This window comes from Notamacropus eugenii, chromosome 2, assembly GCF_028372415.1.
Source record: "Notamacropus eugenii isolate mMacEug1 chromosome 2, mMacEug1.pri_v2, whole genome shotgun sequence".
Taxonomy (NCBI): Eukaryota; Metazoa; Chordata; class Mammalia; order Diprotodontia; family Macropodidae; genus Notamacropus; species Notamacropus eugenii.
The window spans coordinates 371911795-371933222 of NC_092873.1; the positions used below are offsets into that span (position 1 = coordinate 371911795).

Consider the following 21428-nt stretch of genomic DNA (forward strand, 5'->3'; position numbering starts at 1 on the left):
TTAAGCGAGGGAGGAGTGGGGGGGGGGGGGGGGAATTAAGTATCGGTGCAGCCCGAGTTGCCCAGAGTTCCCAGAGAGTCTATCGTGCTTTCTCCTCCTCCTGGTGAGAAGAGTGCACAAGTCCGTCTCCTTCGCTTTGCACTCACCATCACTTCCAGCTTAGTGACCGCCGCCTCCATGTTGAATAGTTGACATTCCTCAGGCAGCGACGGCGGCGGTGGTTAAGCCCTCGAACCCGAAAGATGCTAGCATGGAGCGTTCCCATTGGACAGCTGTCACTCAGCGCGGCTCATCCATTGGCTTTCCTGCTTCTCCACCACCCGCCCATTGGCGCCTGGGTCCCTCCCTTCAGAATGAAACAGAACCTCCTGTTGGACGAAGGTACAAAACGCCGCATCAGGATTGGGTCCGTTCTGCACTTTTCTTACTGGTTGCTCTTCCTTTCTACTTTCAATTTTATTGCAGAGTTTCTGCAGAATCAAGTTTCTAAGTGGTAGACTCGGAAGAAGCGCCAACCAATCAAACAAGAGCTTTCATCAGCCGCTTTATGAAGGTGGAGACACCCCCCTACAATCTTATTCGTACAAAAAGCGCCACTACTTCGATTGGCCAGGAAGTCGGGACGCATTATCCAATCACGAAATATCTTCGCTTCTTTCCCCACCGGGAGAGTTAATTGAGTAGAAATGATGGCTCTGATTGGCCCATCTGTGCCAAGGGTTTAATTTTGAATTCTCCTGGATGCTGCAGCCAGAGAGGACATTGCCCAGACTCTGTTTACCTCCCGGGGCTCTTATACTAGTAAGTGCAGGAAGATCTAACCTTGTTTTTCCTGGGACCGAGGCGCTTGGTGCTGCTTTGCTTCTTTTCCCTGCTTGCGGAGGGAGGCCAGTTTGGGTGGAAGGGGAGGACGAGGGAGGGAGGGAGGGATTACGGAAGACCGAACTTATCCGCCTCCATGGGAGGATTTGTCTGTCTGTTCTACTAACAACACTTCTCTGCGCGTACGTCCACCGTAGAAATCATCTGGGACCATTCGGTATCCCTTTGCACAATCAGGCCAAATAAGGTAGCAGTGTCGTACGTATTGGGTGCCTCCGGTGTGCGTCCCGGCGAGCTAAGGAAAAGACCGACACACCCGTCAGCTAGAGAACAGTGCAACGCAGTGTAAAAGATTAAATTAAATATAACTGAACGACAGATTTAGTTGTAGGTGGTGAAAAGGGACTTTATCTGAGAAGCAGTGGGATAAGCAGAACAAAAGTAGTTTTAGTAAATTTTTCGGTTTGGATCCGACCTGTGATTTCATCCGTTTAGGGTACCTAAATTCCTTCCATCAGTGCAAATCCAGAATTCTATGGGGGGCCGGGAGATTGTGACTTGTCCAGAATAGCATAACCAGTATGCATGTTCGAGGTAAGACTCAGCCTAGGTGTTCTGAATTGCAAGGTTGTAACTGACCATACTTCCTTTCAGTGATATTAACAATGTATTGTATACATTTACAGATTCTTAAACACTTTGGGTTCTTTCTTTGCCTTTATCGCATTTCACCTGTCATAGTTGTTTAGATGTCTTATCTATTCCCTCTTAGTGTGTTAACTTCTTGAAGGCACGTTGTGTTGTCTTGATGTTGAAAGAAGTGCCTGCCTGGTACAAAATCTTACTAAACCTACTTCAATCCTTAAAGTAGAGGTGAGTTCTTAATCTTGTGTCATGGACTCCTTTGGCACTCTGGTGAGGACTATAGATACTTACCTTAATTTGAAGGAAATGCTAAATTTCAGTTAGTGGTTAAAGAAAATGAAGGTGTCATTTTCTTCTCCATCCAAGTTCATAGATTCCCCCAGAAATCTCTGTGTACTTCTTTGGTCATCTTTGGACCGTTTGTTAGAATAAGTACTTCCTCCACTGTCACAGACTACAGTCTTTCTGACTTAGTACAGGGTAGAGTTACTTTGAACAAACACCCTCAAGAAATCGCAGTGTCAATCATTCAGCAAGCATTTATTAACTGCCAGGCACTGTGCTAAGTGCTAGGGATGAAAATCCAAAAATGAAGGTCTTTCTCTTCAAGACCATATCCTTTAAAAAAGGGAGATACCCAGGTTTCCAATTTAATTCTACAAATATTTGGGATCCTACTGCTTGCCAAACGTAGATTAGAAGTGGGGAGAGATGTAAAGTTTAGATAAGACCAGATGCCTTCTGGTATGCTGGAAAGAACACCTAATTAACCCAACTCTGAGCACACTTTCCTCCCTGTCCAACCTAAACCTAGTAGTTAGAATTTCAATTCTACATTGTCCTCTGATCTTCCATCCTTTGCTCTCTTTTTACCCACAGCCTTAGATTACTCCCTCCCACCTTCTGCTTCCTGTGCTCTTATTCACAGCCACTGAAGGAAGATGGAGGAAGTCCCACAAACTTGCTGAATACTGTACAAATTTAAGTTATCCAGACTCAAGTGAACCTTTACCACAATTAGACTATTTCTTTACTCCTCTCTAATTGATTCATTATCTCACTCCCCCAGAAGCTATTCTAAACCTCTTCTCTTCTCAAAGCCCCCAGGTCTTTTCCTCCTTTCTCTCACCTAGGGGCCTTGAGGTCATTTGACATTAGCTCCTTCTCCCATTCTCCTAATTTCAAGTTTCCTTGACATCTCTCACTTTCTCTTCCTTTTGGCTTCTGTGACAAAGAGGAAACTCTTTTCCTTGACTAGATCAGCCCCTCAACATGCATTTGAACACATACTCTGCCATCTTCTCCAGCAGATTACATCCTTAACTATCCCATCTCCAACTCCTATCAATTGATTCCCTTGCTATTACCCTCAAACATACCCAAGCCTTTCCCATCCTTAAAAAACCTTTATTAGACTTTTGTTGTTATTCAGTTTTTTTCAGTCGTGTCCAACTCTGTGACCTCATTTGGGATTTTCTTGGCAAAGGTATGGAGTGATTTGCCATTTCCTTCTCCAGTTCATTTTACAGATGAGAAAACTGAAGCAAACAGGGTTAAGTGACTTGCTGAGTCACACAGCTAGTTAAATATCTGAGGCTGGATTTGAACTCAAGTCTTCCTCACTCCAGCCACTCTATCCACTACAGCACCTAACTGCCTTTAGTAGACCTTGTTACCATCCCCTAAAGCAATCATCCTATATCTTTCCATGCTTTCTTGGCGAAACTTCTCAAAAGGTTGTCTATCCTCCCTGACTCTCCTTCCTCTCTTCTCACTCTTCAACCTTTTGCAATCTTTTGCAATCTTGACTTTCAGCCTCATCACTCATCTGAAACTGTTCTCTTCAAAGTTACCAGTGTTATCTTAATTGCTCATTCTGATGGTTTTTCCTTTGTCTGATCTTTCTCAATCTATCTGCTGCTTTTGACACCACTGCCCATTGTCTCTTCCTGTATCCTGTTTCTTCTCTGGGTTTTGTGACACTGCTCTCTCTTGTTTGCTTCTTGTCTGTCTGACCACTACTCAGTCTCCTTTGTTGGATCATCCTCCACACCACATCCTTAGATGGGGAGTGACATCTAAACTGTGCTTTGAAGGACATTAGAGATTCTGTGAAGGACAGGTAACATCCCAAATGGGGAGGATCACTTTGCAGAGGAATGGAGGTGGGGGAATGGAATGTCAGGTACAGGGAACAGCTCGAAGGCCAAAGCACTGTTCCCTCTAACCTACAGAATGAGCCTCGGTATTGAATTATATGTACATATATGTGTGTGTGTATATATGTGTGTGTGTGTGTACATATATATACATATTGTATATATATATACATACATACATACATATATATATATATATATATATATATATATATATATATATATATATATATATATATATATATATATACCTTTTGTTATGAAGTTGCACTGAGGATTTCTAAAAATTGCCAACCTTTCCCTATCCTCTTAGATCACTATATATGTATATATATATATATATATATATATATATATATATATATATATACACACACACACATGTATCTATCTATCTATCTATCTATCTATCTATCTATCTATATATGTTTCTTTAATATATATTTCTTTTAATGGTTCCTGGTTTAAATAATTGCATTGTAGCATCAGAAATAATCCAAAATAAAAGACATTCATAATTTACTGTGTAATATTTTATGGGAACAAAAAGTACTCTTGAGAGTCATGAAACAATGAATTTCTGTCCTAGGTTAGCAATTTGGATCCTACCTGAACCATGAGTAGGATTCATGTCTGTCATGGGTTCATGAAATGATTTTAGAAAAGATGGCAATTGTAAATGTTTAATGCTTTTGGAAAAATATGTTCCTTGAGTATGAAAGTTACTCTGCAAAAGTCATAGTTATATTAAGAACATAATAGAGTAACTGGATTTTTGTTTATTTTTAAGACTCAGTCTCCCTATCTCACCCAAGATAAAAATACAAAGGCCACATTCTGTTACTAATCAACATGGACGCTTTAAATGTACCATTTCCCACCTCCTCAGGTGACTCCCCGCCAAAAGCTAGGGGTTCCCCCTATACCAATCAAATTACAGGTTCTATTCTTATCTTTATTACTAATAACTAATAATACTATAATTACTAATAACTATAATTTTTTGGGTAGCTGTCGGGTTAAGTGACATACCTAGGATCACAGAGCTAGTAAGTATCTGAGGCCAAATTTGAACTCAGATCCTTCTGACTCCAGGGCGGTGTGCTTTCTATCCTGACAAAAAGGTTACGATGTTTTGAGAGGAAGAACACTGGACTTTCTAATATAGGTTCTGCCACTACTTAGCCATGGATCTTGGGTAACCACTCTATTTTTCAGTGTTCTTATGTCTAAAATAAAGGTTTGGATTAGACTGGGGGTTCTTAACCTGGGGTCTATGAACTACATATCTATCTCCAGACATATTATTTTTCCCAATTACATATAAAAACATTTTTGACATTTGTGGGTTTTTTTTTTAATTTTGAGCTCCAAATTCTCTTCTTCCCCTTGCCTCTCCTTGAGAAAGCAAGCAATTGGATATAGGTTTACTGTATGACAACATTATCTTAGAGACTACTTTCTTGCAAATCACTTGAAACACCTCCCCTCTCCAGGATTTCATTGGCTTAGGTACAGGTTCCCCCACCCTGGCTTAGGAAAATCCCATGAAGGAAATTCCCTCTATCAAGAAAGATGGTCACCTGCTATGTTTTTTGAGTCTTAGAGAGCTACCTGGGGGGCACTGAAAGCTAAGAGAAGTGCCGTGGATCACACCATGTTGGATATAGGCCTTGGACCTTTGTTGGAAGCCTACTTTCTGTGTCTTATGCCACCACTACCCTTTGATATGTGTAAAGTAATAAAATAGAGCTTCTCCAGGAGAACAGTTTATGTAACAACAATGACATTGTCATGGAGAATCAACTCTGAAAACTTTATTAGGAATTCTGTTCCACACAATTACCAACTAGAATTCAGAGGACTCATGATAAAATAGCCTATCCACCTCCTAAGAGAGGTGATGGACTCAGAATTCAGATTGAGACATTTTTTGGGACAGGGCCTAGTGAAGGAATTTGTTTTGTTTTACTATACGTTTGTAACAGGGGATTTTGTTTTTTCTTGCTTTCTTAGTGGGGATGGGGAAATATGGTTGGGAGGGAGAGTAGGCAGATCTTCATTGGAAAAAAAGTTTTTTTAAATCACAACTCACAAAAAAAAATTAATATAGCTACAAAGGATAATATGCATCATATTGTGGTAAAAAGAGCTCTGGATTTAGAACCATATAAGAGGGCTCTGCTACTAATTTACCTGCTGAATTTTTGGCAGTTCCTTTAATCACTCTGTTCCCATTTGTAGAATGGGAGGAGGGGAGTTGTCTAGTCCACCTCTTTGGTCCCTTCCAACTCTAAATCTATGATTCTAAGAGAAAAAAGAAGATAATACCTAGCTTCATTTAAATTACTTTAGGTCTTTCCATTTAAAATCATCCCCTCCACCGTAACACTATTCCTCCCACCCCCATGACACTTGTTTAGTGTAAGCCCTGTATGTAGTGGTTCCAAAGCAGGCTGCTAAATACTGCTACCTGGGCAAATTGGAGTGGATAGTCCTGACACAGTATGTGTCTGTTAAGAAAATCTGACGAGCCAGAATGATATTACTCTGCTCTATTCCAGCTGGATTACGTGTGTGTGTGTGTATGCATGTGTGTGTATGTATGTATATACATACATACATACACACACGTGTGTATGTATATATGTATTTTCCTTAAAAGGATTCTTTAAAAACGAACAATAACAACAAAAACCCTGAACAAAAAGAGGAAATATTACTCCAGGACAAAAGAGAGTTTACGTGCTGGGGGAGGAGGGAAGGTGAGATATTGTCACAGCTGTTCTTGTACTTATAACTTACCAAAGGTATTCATAACCACCTCCAAGCTTCAAGTTTTTCTCTGTGCCTTGAAGATGGGAGTGAATTCAAACACCACTTTTCAGTACATCTTCCAGGGCTCCAAGAATAAACCAGGGTGGGTCATTTGCTATTTTAAGTCTGACCCTCTGTTGCCTAGCAAAGTGCTGATAAGCAGGCCTCTTCCCCTGACCCCCAGTCGGTAGTAGCTGTCGGTGCCCCCATCCCACCTGACCCCACTTCACTGGCACGTTGCTGCCTTTGGCACCTGCCCTTCCCCTGTTTTCCCAACCCTGGCAGAGAGCTGTGTGAGCCAGAAGACAGTTGAAAGGAAAACCAAGTGTAGAGGTGCATACCAAGTGCCTGGAGTCCCCCAATGAACAAAGGCAGGAATTAAAGTATGGAGTCTAACAGCAGGTGGCTCCAATTCTAACACAAGTGTGGAGGGAAGGAGTCCAGGGTTGTGGTCAGAAAAGGAGGGGATGGGCAAGGTTATTTCTAGTTCTGCTACTCACTTGCTCATGAATCCAAGTGACTTCTCTCCTTATCTTCAGTTTGCTCTGTTATTAGAAGATGAGTAGTTAATAATAACCACAGCAACATTCTAAAGTTTGAAGAGTATTTATGAGTAAACTCTTTGGGAGTGTAAGATCACAACAGCTAATGTTTGTGTAGGTTGGTGCAGCATTTTATATATGTTATTTTATTGCATCTTTGCAACAACCCTGTGAGGTGGGTGCTATTATTATCCTCATTTTATAATTGAGAAAACTGAGACAGAGAGAATGAGTGACTTGTCCATGATGTTTCTGAGGTGGGATTTGAACTCAGGTCTATTCTGACTCCAAGTACCTACTCCAGCTATTATTCCAACTAGCAGTCCTTGAAGGGTACCTTTGCAGCAGTAAGTTTAAATCTCTTGAGTGAGTTCCCCAAGTTTCAACCCAGGAGTTTTCTAAGAAGCATGTTATTTTTAAAATGATATACTAGTTATGGGGCAGCTAGGTGGTACAGTGGATAGAGTGCTGGGCCTGGAGTCAAGAAGACTCATCTCTCTGAGTTCAAATCTTGCCTCACATATTTCTAGCTGTGTGATCCTGGGCAACTCACTTAACCCTGTTTGACTCAGTTTCTTCATCTGTCAAATGAGCTGGAGAAGGAAATGGCAAACTATTCCAGTATCCATGCCAAGAAAGCCCCCCAAATGGGGTCCTGAACAGTCAGACACTACTGGACGACAACATGAATGCATTTTGGATACAAACACAAAAACTGTGACACTCCCTGCCCTCAAGAAGTTTATTACATCCTAATAGAGGGAGGCCACACATACAGAGGAGTGTTGACCCTGAGAGATATTTTAGTTTGGAAAGTTACAACTGAATGGAAGTGTGGCTAGAACCAGGCCTGGATGTGGTAAACAACTGAGGCAATCAGCAGTAAAGACTGTCAGAGGAGACCTAGGGTGGAAATTCTGGGCAAGAAAGACTTAAGTCCTTCTGGACCTAAAGGTACTGTGGAGAGAAGTCAGAGCAGTGAAGTCCCCTTGGAGAAGTAAATAAAAGTTACATAAGCAAGGTTAGAAACCAAAAAAGCCAGGACTTTCCTCCTTCTCCTTCTCCTTCCCTTTCCTGCTAACCAAGAGTTTAAATCTCCATCTACAGTTTCTCCACAGAAAAAAATGACCAAGCACAAATACCGGAGAAGAAGGAAGTTGCAAGTCAGAACCAAAATGTTCACCAAAAAAAGAAAAGCTGTTCTCTCTGATCCTATTGCTTCTCCTCTTCCTCCTTACCCTCCTTCCTCTCCTTCATCTCCAACTCTACCTCCACCTGAAAGGTAAGCCCTGGTGCAGGGCAAAGGAAATTGTAGGTATTTAGTTAGAATTTCATTTTACTTAGGAGAATGGCTGAAACTCAGGGCTTTCAGTTTAACTGCTTGTTGGTGGGATTGGATAAACCACCTTGGGGTGGGGGGGTGGGGGATGGATAGAGAGAATAAAACTAACATCCATGAGACGGGAGAAAAGGATGCACCCTCAGTCTGAAGGCAGTTTGGGAGGGATGGGTGAGCCTTCTGAAAAGAATGACATCTCTCTTCTCTCTTGTCCTCCCCACCATACCCACATCCTCTTAAGACACCCTCTGGCCTGTTCCCCTGCCAATGTACAGATAATGGTATCTGCCTTTTTACCTGTAGGGGAAGGGCCCAGGGCTGGCACTCTGCACCCAGCACTCATGCTATATAATGGGGCTCCCTTAGCTCAGGGGGAGGTTCTGGTGGCATAGCTTTGGATTTCTTTTTTTCCCCCTACAGGATAATAGATGCCTCTCTCACAAACACATGTTGTAGCCAAAGTTATTCAAAGTTAGCCTGGAGCAAAACATTTTCCAGCATGAAGAATCTAATGAAATTCCTAGCAAAGAGAGTGTGGTCTTTCTATTGGTGTTGCCAGAGCAGTATTACACAGGTATGATTCTGACTGGCTCGTTCCTAGTTTTCCCTGTATATGTGTATTCAGGTAAATGATCCTCTGAGATCTTAATCATATGAGATCACAATATGAACTGGGAAGTTTTGGGGGCTTTCAGTTGTAGGATAACATTTGGTATGTCAGGCTATTGTCTCGTTGTACTTTTGGCTGCATCTTTTTTTGTGCCCCTAGGATTCAGACTTGTTTCTTTCTGGGCTTTAGAATTTAGAGATCTTGAAAGACTTCCTATTTCCATCCCGTATGTACTTCCGGGAACTCAGCCTGATCAGACAGCAGGTGGACAAGCTGGAAAATGAATTCTACAAGCTCCAGGAAGCACTGAAGGTCAGTTACAAGACTTATAGCTAAGACAATTTTTTTTGCCTGTTGTTTTCAGAATTAGAGCTATTGTCCTTTCCAGATTTTAGGTAATGGAAAATATCAATATGTAGCTATACTCACAGAAGATACTATATTTAGAATAAGTAATCTTAGTTCAATTCCCATCTTTTTTTTCATCATTTATTTTTTTCTTCCCTACCCCCCCCCCCCAAATTGGAAGAAAAAAGCGAAACAAAAAAAGGAACCCCTTGTAACCAATATGCAGTCAAATGATACAAAGTCCCATATTGGAAATGCCCCCAAATGTGTCTACTGCCTATTTAAGCCATCCTTTCTCTGTCAGGAGCTGGGCTGTAGGCTTTATCTTCAGTCCTCTAGAATCATGGTTGGCCATGGCATTGATCAAAGTTCTTAAGTCTTAGAAATCACTTTCTGTCCTTCTGTACTTTCCCAGTCATAGCTATACCTATTGACAGTTTGGCTAGTGACTGGGCTGTGACTCCATGAGGCAGCCAGACAATCAGTCCATATGTAATCTATTTCCAGGCTGGTAAAACTAAGCTCTCCTGCTGAAAGGGAGGAGGCGTGACTAACCTCAGTCAGCCAGCAAGCACAGACATGTGTTTGAGGAAATGTGTTTTACTGTCAGTCACTGACTGCAGTGATGAGAAAGCTCTGAAGCCTTTTGATACTATTTACCTTTACATGTAAATTGTTCTCCTGGTGTTGCTCATTTTCCTTTGTACTAGTTCCTATGACTTCCTCAGTTCTTCTGAATTCTTCGTGTTCAACAACACTTACAGGATGATAATGTTCTGTTTCATTCATATCCTACAATTTGTTCAGCCATTCCCCAGTTGATGACGTTAACTCTCCTTACAAGTTCTATTCACAAAAAGTGTTGCTATGGGTATTTTCTGCATATCGGGACCACCTGTCTTCACACACTCCTGGAAATGTTCTTTTGTGACTTTTTTCTCTCAAGCCTGTCCTTGATTTTCATTTTAACTTGATTTCATGCATAAACGAATTGCAGAAGAAGGAAGGAGTTTTATGGTATGTTCTATCTCTGGGGATGCCTCTAGACCTCAAGTCCCAGTCAGAGACAGTCCTGGTTTCAGTGGCAGCCTGACAAACAAATAATTTGTACTCACTGACTTGAGGGAAGCCTCTGCTGTCCTACCACAGTTCCCAGAATTTTTACAGGAACTGACAACAGCACATCTCTAAAATGAGGGGGTTGGACCAGATGATGTCTAGGCTTCCCTTTCTGCTCTAATGTTCTCTGGTTCTCTAACAATGGGTCATATGAAATCTCTTTGAAATCATCCCCTGGTTCTTCATGTGCTTTGTCCCAGCCATCCTAAGATTTTATTAGATATAGTCAAAATTATTAACTTCACTTGGGCATTTAACCATCTCAGCACTAAATCCATAATTAATAATTAAGATAAGCCATATCTGCTAGTAGCCATTCTTTTTTTTAATTTAATTTTATTTATTTTCAGTGTTCCACAATCACTTCCATACAACTTAGATTTTTTTTCCTCCCTCCTCCCTCCTCCCTCCTCCCCCCTCCCTCTCTGTGACGGCATACAGTTTTATGTAGGTTCTACACATACATTCCTATTAAATACATTTTTACCATAGTCATGTTGCATAGAAGAATTAAAAGGAATGGGAAAAATCATATAACAAACCAAAATGTAATACAAAAGAAAATGATCTGCTACATTCTGTGATTGAATTCCATAGTTCTTTCTCTGGAAGTGGAAGGCATTTTGCCTTAAAAGACCATTGGGAATTTTTTAAGTCCTTGCATTGAAGTGACGTTCTAAGTCGACCAGAAAACATCCTCGCACACCGTGGTTGTTGCTGTGTACAAAGTTCTCCTGGTTCTGCTCCTTTCACTCAGCATCAGTTCATATAAGTCTTTACAGGCCTCTCTGAACTCTTCCTGTTCATCATTTCTTATAGCACAATAGTATGCCATTACATTCATGTACCACAACTTGTGCAGCCATTCCCCAGTTGATGGGCAGTCCTTTGATTTCCAGTTTTTGGCCACCACAAAGAGAGCTGCTGGAAATATTTTTGTACATGTGGAACCCTTTTTTTTTTTTTTACAGTCTCTTGGGAATAGAGCCCTAGAAGTGATATTGCTGAGTCCAAGGGTGTTAGTAGCCATTCTTAAAACTTTAATCAAAGCCTCTAACTAGGCCAATCTGCCATTCAGTTGCTAAATCAAATGAGATAATATTTATAAAGCACTTTGAACAGTGCCTGGCACATCATAAGTGCTATGTTAATTCTAGCTATTGTTATTATTCAATTTAATCTCCTTTTCTTTCAGATCTCTCAGACCCGTGCCTCAAAGTGTTCTTCTTGCCAGGACTGCCTTAAAATATGTCACTTGAAGTCTCAACTTCCAGAGGACCTTGCTCAAGCTCAAACCACTATTAGAGAATTACCATCCATATTTCCACCTGTGACACTGCAGCCTATGGTTCTCCTTCCTCCTCCTCCTCCTCCTCCTCCACCTCCTCCACCCCCTCCACCACCTCTTCCTCCTCCACTCAGCTCAGCACCTTTGTTGCTCAAAAAAGCTGATAGTACCAAAGCACTTCAGGTAGGAGGCAATGACAGTGATTTCTCTTTTTCCCAGCAGTGATAACTGGTGTGATTCATGCAAGTTGTTTTGGTCTGGGTCCCAAAGGAGAGGCAGCTTACTCCTGGCTCAAGGTTCTTTAGTTTTTTGGATTCAGGAACTTGATTTTTTCAGCATCTGTTTAGAGGTGATCACCCCCTAAAGGTTTGATCCACATGTTTCTTGCCCTTATAAACCAAAATGCCAATTTATTTGTCTACCTGTAGAAACAGAACTGCAGAGTTGAATGGAATAACTCTGTTGGTCAGTCCCTACACTCTCTTCCCAGGAGAAAAGGCTCCTTAAGAATCAAATTCAGATCAGACCTCTGCCAGGTAATGACAGAGTGGGAATAAAGAGAGCTGGATGGATGTTGTGAAGGGATAAATGATGTCATACAACAATAATCTGATGTACCCTCCTTCACTGTAGTGATGTAACTGTCCAGCCAGATAGAATGTTTGGAGGTAGTGTGGTATATAGTATAACGATTGCTATATTGGAAATTGAGTTTTCATGATTAGAAAAGAGTTCTATTCCTGGTTCTGTCATTTGTGACCTAAAACAAATAACTTAGCCTTTCTTGGCCTCAGTTTCCTCATTTATCAAAAGACATCTGCTTTATTTACCTTTCAGGTATTGATCAAATGAAATAATGTATGTGAGAAGTCTTTATAAACTTGTTAATGTTTTATTGACACTGAAAAAAATTTTTTTTGTTATTCTCCAATATATTCTTCACCCCCAATGCAACTCTCCACCATAACAAGAGAAAACAGTTATAAGAACATTCATTTTGTTCTTCACTTTTTTTGGCAATGTATACAACATTCCACATCTGTAGTCCTGCCTCTCTATAGAGAGGAAGGAATTGTGTGAAAATCCTTTTTTATGGGCTATAGAAATTAAGGTATTACCTGCTAGAATGTAAGTTCCTTAAGGTCAAGGGTTGAATCCTACTGACTTTTCCTACAGAGCTTAGCACAGTGTTTGTCCAGTGGAAAGAACACTTGATTCAGCAGTCAGAGAGCCTGGGATCAAATCTCACCCCTGATGATTGATGTGTAACTGTGGGAAAGTCATTCAACTCCTCTGGCCTTGGTTTACTCATTGTAAATGAGGAGACTGGACTAGATAGTGTCTAATGTCCCTTGCCACTCTAAGTCTGCGATCTTTTCATTGGAAATAACACTTTTAAAGTTTTGCCCAGTGGTGACCCCAACGAACTCAAGCTAATTTCTGCCATTTCTAGAATTTAGCACATCATGTGTTACATGGTTTTGGGTGAATAGCCTTGGAACTAAGCCATCATTTGTGATTTTGATTTCTTAGGAAAATTCATTCTGAGCTTGAAACCCTTCTGAAACATATGACCTATTGGGGGCTTCCCAGCTTCTTGTATAAGAAAACAGTTGGGGGAGATACAGCAAAGTCTATAAAGACAGAAACTAATTTTCTTCTGACTTTTGTTTCAGGGTACTTCTTTCCATTCTTCATTTTCTAATTATGTGGCTGTATTATGGGACTGAAGTAGAATTTCCTTGATTTTTTTCCCCCTTTCCCCTCTCCCCCTTCTTTTTCTGTCTTTCTATCTCTCTCCTTCCCCTTTTCTCCCCCTGTTTTTTGTCTCTCCTCTCCTTTCTCTCTATCTCTCTGTCTCTCTTTCTTCTTTCTCTCTCTTTCCCCTCATCCCCTTTCCTCTTCTTTCACTCCCTCTCCTTCTCACTCTTCCTTTTCCAACTCCTTCTCTTCCTCTCTTTCGTCTCTCCTCTCTGTATGTATCTCTCTCTCCCTCCCCTTCTCTGTATCTTTCTCTCCCTTCCCCCTTCTTCTTCTTCCCCCATTTTCTGTCTCTTCCCCTCTTCCTCTTTCTGACTCTGATTCACTCTCTCCTTATTCCATATTTTTTCTCTTCATCTCTAACCTTCTTCTCCCTCTCTCTGTCTCTTTTCCCCTTCTATCTCTCTCCCCCCTCCCTCTGTCTCTCCCTTTCCTTCCCTTCTCTCTCCCCTACCTCTGTATTTTTCTCCTCCCTCTCTTTGTCTCTCCCTCTTCTTTCTCTAGCTGTCTTTCCACCTCTCCCCATTTCCCTCTCTGTCTCCCTGTCTCCTATCTTCCTCTTGCTCCCATCTCTTCTCTTCCTCTTTCTATCTCTCTTCCTCACCATTGCTCAATGATCCCTATTCAGTCTGCTGCTTCCTAGTTGCGGATGTTCTTGGTTTACTATGACCTCAGATGCTTGTCTGGGTCAAATGTAGGACATCAGACTGTATGTGCCCTAGATGTACATCTTCTTGCCTGTCGTTGTTGTGACTGTGAGACAATACCGGTAGTTTCCTAGATGATTAAGGCAAAATCCCAAATTTGATTGGAATGATCAGAGCGATGGTTCTGGTCTCCAGCTACTTTTGTTCTTGTGGCTGCTGAAGAAATTTTGTCCTGTGCATTCTGGCTACCATTGGAACCTTGGAATCAGATAGGTACCTTTTCAAATGCCTGTTATTCACTTTGGCACCAAGTCAAGTGAACATCCCATTTTTGGACAAGTAGTTACTTTTGAAAAAACTCTCAAAATAAACATGAATTCCTGCTTCCATCTCGTTACTGAAATGTAACAGAGCCCTAAAAACCAACTCCATATGGCTTCTACTTATGTTTGGCAAATCAAACCTTTCCTTGTGTTTTTAGACTATACCATCAAAACAAGATGTGCCCATGCATATAACTGTTAAAGATCTGCTCACTGTGAAGTTAAAGAAGACACAGAGTTCTACCAGTAGCAGTAAGGTAAAGTAGCTGTGACCATGTCCCTACACACACACACACACACACACACACACACACACACACACACAACACACACACACACACACACACACACACACACACACACACACACACACACACACACACACACACACACACACACCCCACACGAGTTTCTGCTCTCAATAAGGCCATCGCTGGATTAAAAATCAACCAGCCTTTCCTTATTCATTGAGGGCATCAAGGGAAAAGTATTCTATGTTTAATCTCATTCATCTGAATCTCTTCATATAAACTATTTAGTTGCCATATTAACTTAAAATACAATTTTATCCACTAAGCATTACATTGATTGTGCTGGAATGCCCAACAATGCACTGCTCTACATTCAGACATGGGGTAAAAACTGATTAGTGAGGTAATTGTTGCACTTCATGCAGAATAGACCTACAATAGTAATTTTATTTCGATATATTTAAAGTCAGCAAGATTATCTTTCAAAATATTGATGATAAATTTTCCTTTTGCATTTGAAGATTCTGTCTTCACCGAAGAAACGAAAGCCACTGGTGACAGTCTCTGATCTTCAGAGTATCTCCCTGAAACCTCAGTCCAAATTTCCGTCAACTCACATCAAAAATGTGATACTGTAAGGACCTAGGCAATTTTATACTGTTTTTTTTCTTATCAATGGCTTCTTTGGGATATAAGACCAGTAATGGAATCTCTGGTTCAAAGGATATGGACATTTTAATCACTTTATTTGCTTATCCATATTGCTTTCCAAAATATTTGTACCACTTCACAGCTCCACTAACAATTTATTAGTATGCCTATTTTTCCACAACCCCTCCAACATTGACTGTTGCCATTTTTTTTGCCAATTTTTGCCAGTTTTCCATTTTTGCCAATTTGTAGAGTGTGTGGTGAAACCTCAGGGTTGTTTTGATTTGCATTTCTTTTGTTATTAGTGATTTGGAACATTTGCTTCATGTAGTTGTGAATACTTTGAGGTGCTTTTGAGAACTATTTGTTTATATCTTCTGACCATTGATCTATTGGAAAATGGAAATTAGTCTCATATATGTTTATTAATTGTTTATGTATCTTGGATACCAAACCCTCATCAAAGAAACATGATACAAAGATTTTTCCCATTTGACTACTTCCATTCTTATCCCATATGCATTAATTTTGTCTGTGCAGAAGCTTTTCAGTTTCAAGGCATCAAAGTTAACTTTGTTCTCTTATAATTGCCTCTATCTCTTGTTTGGTTAAAAATATATCCTTACCCATAGTTGTAAGAAGTATATATATATATATATATATATATATATATATATATATATATATATATATATATATATATATATATATATATATATATATATATATATATATATATATATGACCTATTTGTCTTCTAATTTTTTATAGTATGATCTTTTAATAGTAAGATAATGTATCTATTTAGAATCTGTTGTTGTATAAGGTATTAGTCTAAGTCTAACTTCTTCCAGACTGCTTTCAAGTTTTCCTAGCAAACTGTTACTTTTTAATGTAACAAAAAACACCACACTTTTGAAAAAGTTGTTCTACAAAGGGTAGAGTAAAAAATTAACCACTAAGACTTTATTTTATCAGCACTCCCAGAAAAGGCCAAATGGATCTGAGGAAACTTCTTAGAAAAGTCAACATAGATAGGTAACATACTTCATAATTTCTTTGTGCTTTTTAAATACATATGAAAAGCTGGTTAAAAAAATAGCCTTTAATGTTTTCAATACCTTTCCTTTGCAGGAGCCCAGGAGGTACCCCTCTCATCAATAAAGAAAATATGGAAACTGGAACAGGGTTGACCCCAATCATGACCAAGGCTTTGCGGCAAAAGTTTCAGGCAAGCTTTTGGAAATGTTCATTCCTCCCCCTTTTCTGTTAAACTCATTTACTGAGATTTATAATCCACTGGGCATTTTTCAAACAATGCCTTTGTCAACCTCTTGGTCTCTCTGTAGGACTTTCATGTCTTCAGATGGTCAGTAAGAAAGAAGTACACAATAAATACTCAGTGAATAGCTATTGAATAAAACAACCTCTTCCCCTCCCCTAGAAAGAAAGAAAAAAAGAAATTTAGGAGACTAGGAATAAAACAACTTAAACATTCATTTCAGCAAATGCTCATGATGTGCCTACTGTGAGTGCTGGACTTCGAATCAAGAAGATCTAATTTCATTTCCTGCCTCTGACACTTAATAGTTGTTAGTTATGTGCATATTGTCTATTCTATTAGAAAATAAGGTCCTTGAAGGTAATGACTACTTTTGGCTTTTTTAAAAATTCCCCTAGCACTTAGCAACATGCCCCACATACAGTAAGTGCTTAATAAATTCTTGTGGATTGACTGACTGTTATTAGATATGAGACATTGTACTAGATTTTGAGGATACAGAGAGTGCAATGACATGGGCCTTGCTCTTAACGACCTTACAGTCAAGGGGGGTTGTTGTTGTTTAGTCATGTCTGACTCTTTGTGACCCCATTGAGGTTTTCTTAGCAAAGATACTCAGTAGTTTGCCATTGCTTTCACCAAATCATTTTACAGATGAGGAAACTGAGGCAAACAGGATTATACAGCTAGTAAGTGTATGAGGCCAAATTTGAACTCAGGAAGCTGTGTCTTCTTGACTCCAGACCCCGAAGACTATGCATTGCGTCACCTAGAGGCTCCTAAGGTAGGAGGAAGAGAGGACAACCAGCATCTATTAAAAGCCTATTATCTACCTAGGCATGGGTGATACAAACGCCAATAAAAAAAAACCAGACTCACTAAGCAGATCTCTGCCTTCAAGGAACTTACAGGTACATAGAAAATAAAATGTAAAATAAATACAAAATAATTTCCATAGGAATTTCATTAGCAATTTTGATACAATGGAGACTAAAAAGTATGAAGGAGGCTGAGAGAAGAATGCTCTAAGAAATCTGATGATGAAGTGATCATTTTCACTCAAGAAGGCTTAGGGAAGGTTAGAGAATGAAACAGATCATCCAAGTAAGATACAAATGATGCATAAATGTTGTGCACATACAGAACATCCCAAAAGTCTTAGTGCAGTTGTAAACTTTAGTTACTAAAAACTGCACTGAGACTTTTAGGACATTCTTGTACCTATGACAGTCTTGATCCTAACAAAGCAAATTCGTTTTAGAGAAAACAGTAGTAGATATGAGTCCAGGGATATAAGCATTTTCCCTTAGTCTCTTAAAACAATCCTCATTCTCTAGAAATTATCTATGAATGTGGTCTGAGAAGTGAATCATAGTAGCTCTTTTCCCCAAAGGACAATTTTCATTTTATTAAATATGTATGATAGAGATCCTGTCTCTTTCACCTAAGACTGCAAAAAATCTATCACTTGTTCTAATCATAAGAGTTCAATCAGCTACATAGTAAGCAAGCACTGATAAGAGAAGATGTTTTGAAACTAAGATCTGATTATATAATTACTTTTTCAGATAGGATCAGTTAAATAGGATTTTAAAAGTTTATCTTTTAGCCATTTAGCCATTAGGAATGCAATAGCAGATTGTGATACAGCGTGGTACAGTGGAAAGGTTTGGGAGGCAGAACTTCACCTGGAATCCTAGCTCTACTGGCTGTTTGATCTTGGGCAAGTTATTTCTCTTATCTGGGCCTCAGTTACTTGATGTGTAAAATGTTGGGGGTTGGACTTGATCTCTTAGACCCTGTCTAGTTCTAAATCCTGTGACTTCTTGAGTTCTCAAAAATCCCCTTGTTGATCTTAAAACCTGCTGAACATGAGTGAATTCTGCTAATGCCAGCTGGATACATTTTTGGACACTCTCTCCTCATTGCTTTAGCCCATTGTACTGTTTTATCTAGCAGCATAAACCAAATTCTAATTGGTACTTTGTTTTAATTTCCACAGCTGGCTCATCCAAAGAGCCCTTCCCAAGCTCCATTACTTTCTGCAAACAGCTTTGATGAATAAAATTGATGTCAATGATGGATCACATTTGAAGATAAAATATTAAATAGATGTACTCAAATGTCATTTTTAAGAATTCTAAAATGCCATAATTCATCCATTGCGTATCAGCACAGCAAAAGGTATAGATTTAAATATTGTCCACTTGTTTCAATTAGTAAATATGTCCAAACAGGATTTTAGGTTTTTTGCCTTTGGTTGTCTAGATGATCACGCTTAATTAAATCTCTATCATATCCTTTCTTTAATTTGCCATGATAGGACATTTTCAGTGACTGACTTAGATCCCAGTCATTGTAATTGCCACATTTGACACCTAACAAATAAATAGATAATAAGGTTGCAGCCCTGCGTATCTTTATCTGAACAAGTAAGAGAAGTAAGAACAAGTAAGGAGGCTGATGGCTTCAAAAGGTAGAACACACCTCTTCCACTATCTTGGGTAGCCATTGCTAGCTCACCACCATGCCCAGGTACCCCCTTACTTTTCATATTCTGTATTCAAGAAGCCAAAGGGAAGTGTCATGGACAGCCTTGATAGGCACTATGTTTCTTCTACTGTGTCTCTTCCCAAGAGCTCCATGAACTCTAAAGCTGGCTCTGGGCACAAGGCCCTCTCTCCTGTATTTGGAGCCATAGAACATAGGGAGCTATTATTAAGCATAAAACCAGATCTTGAGGTCTGCTTCTCTAAGAATGAGGACAGCAGTCAGTGAATCAATGAGGACAGCAAAGGTAGGAAGGACAGGGTCGTAAAACCTCAATAAGCTTACTGTTTCTGGGAAAAACTGCAATATGAGACAAATATAGGATCCTTGGAAAGTCACAAGTCAAAAATCTAGTTTAGGGAGTTTCCTAAAATATCTAGTAGTGTTCAAACCTTGGTCCAAGTACAATGGCCCCAGGAAATTCCCATGTGAGTTCTGAGGCTGTCTATTCAACATGGGCCCTATTTTTGAGAGACACAAGCAGGCGTCTTAACACTCACAATGGATAAATACAGAAGCAATAGTAAGACACATGCCAAAAATGAAAGGTATTATAAAAAACCAAACCAAACCTGTTGGCTGTTCTTGTAAAAGTCTAGAACTAAGGGAATGCTCATGGAGGAAACAGTTCATTTCTTGTTGAATGGTGTTTTACAAGACATAAATGAAGTTTACGATAGCTATATACTGTGTTCACTTTATAAATAACTTGATAATTCACAAAGGATGAATACTGTTGTACCTCTTTGGTTACCAAAAAATTGAAAAGGTTCTACAGTAGGTATTCAGAGGGAATGTTCTGTAGGCATCTGATAACTATATGGGTATATGCAAATACATATATTTGTAAAGCTGCTATGGCCATCATACCAGTATTAAGAAATATTTCATGCTCCCCAAGTTTACTTTTCAGCTTTTACTAAGCCCTCGTCACAACTTACTTTGTATTTTTCATAATTCTGTAAACTGAGGGCTCCTTAAAACCACTATGTACTGTATGCTTTGTTATTAAAATTTTAGTAATAACAAAATCAGGCCAGAATTCTTAGCCACTTAGCAATTTTTTAACAATAAAATTTTTATAATAAAGGATTGACCTTTGTTTTTTTCCCTTATCTGACTTATACTGCACTCTGAGGATTCATGCTATAATTATGAGGAGTTAGTTCACACTCTTTCAGGGCTTTAAACAAAACCAAAAGGATTGTAGAGGTATTTGACATAAAAAAACTCAGCATTAGTACTATATATCATTAGGAAGTTTTCTACATTGGTTAGGTACTAATTGATATAGGACTGGCTATTATTGGTAATAATTGATATAGAATTGCTTTTAATTTTCTAGGATCACATTTGCCTCCTGAACCCTACTTGGGTACGTTAAGGTGACTAGAAGTGTAACTACTAAAAATAAATCAGTCATAATATTTACTACTTTATGTTGGAAACTAGTAAAATACTTATGTTGGTCTTTGCATAATGTGTTGACATTTTAAATTGAGCACTTATATCTAATTGAATTCATTGTCTCCCATGTGGAGGATGTTGAACAGTATCACAACAGCCTAAATATATATTTTTTAAAATATATTTTTATTTATTTCATTAAATTCTTCCCAATTACATGTAAAAGATTTTTTAACATTTATTTTTTGAAAATTTTGAGTTCCAAATTCTCTTTCTCCTGCCCCTCTCCCACACATTGAGAAGGCAAGGAATATATAACTATACATATAAAGTTATACCAAACATATTTCCATATTAGCCATGTTGTAAAAGGAAGCATGTGTGCACACATGCACACACACATTCACATACACAAAGTAATAAAGTACATTTCAATCTGCACTCAGAATTCATCAGTTGTTTCTCTGAAAATGGATAGCATTTTTTATCATGGGTCCTTTGGAATTGTCTTGAATCACTGTCTTTCTCAGAGTAGCTAAGTCTTTCACTGTTGATCACCCTTATATATATTGCTATTACTTTATACAAGGTCCTCCTGGTTCTGTTCTCTTTACTCTGCATCATAAGTCTTCTCAGGTTTTTCTGAAAATATCCTGCTCATCATTTCTTTTAGCACAATAGTATTCCATCACAATCATATACCACAACTTATTTATGCATTCACCAATTGATAAGCATCTCCTCAATATTCAATTCTTTCCCACCACAAAAATTTGTGGTGAAAATGTGTTAAGGAAACTTATGTGGGTAACTTCTGAATTTGTTACACTGATGGGTAGAATGAAGGCAAAAAGGAGATAATTTTTA

The 21428-nt window shown here is 39.2% G+C and overlaps 1 protein-coding gene across 1 annotated transcript; it reads left to right on the forward strand.

Moving 5' to 3' along the window:
• The first annotated feature begins 202 nt into the window (after positions 1–202).
• PRR11 (proline rich 11) lies at positions 203–20246 on the forward strand. Its single transcript, XM_072646870.1, has 11 exons — positions 203–381; positions 466–801; positions 8093–8267; positions 8745–8898; positions 9124–9246; positions 11597–11872; positions 14579–14677; positions 15193–15305; positions 16301–16360; positions 16457–16553; positions 18607–20246. Exons 3-11 carry the CDS (start codon positions 8110–8112, stop codon positions 18667–18669), a joined length of 1143 nt encoding a protein of 380 aa, XP_072502971.1. The 5' UTR covers positions 203–381; positions 466–801; positions 8093–8109; the 3' UTR covers positions 18670–20246.
• Positions 20247–21428: the final 1182 nt, after the last annotated feature.

Coding starts and splice junctions, on each gene's coding strand:
- PRR11 (XM_072646870.1), top strand. CDS start 8,110: ATGACCAAGCACAAATACCGGAGAAGAAGGAAGTTGCAAGTCAGAACC. Junction 9,247..11,596: donor AGCTCCAGGAAGCACTGAAG/GTCAGTTACAAG, acceptor CTTTTCTTTCAG/ATCTCTCAGACCCGTGCCTC. Junction 16,554..18,606: donor CTTTGCGGCAAAAGTTTCAG/GCAAGCTTTTGG, acceptor TAATTTCCACAG/CTGGCTCATCCAAAGAGCCC.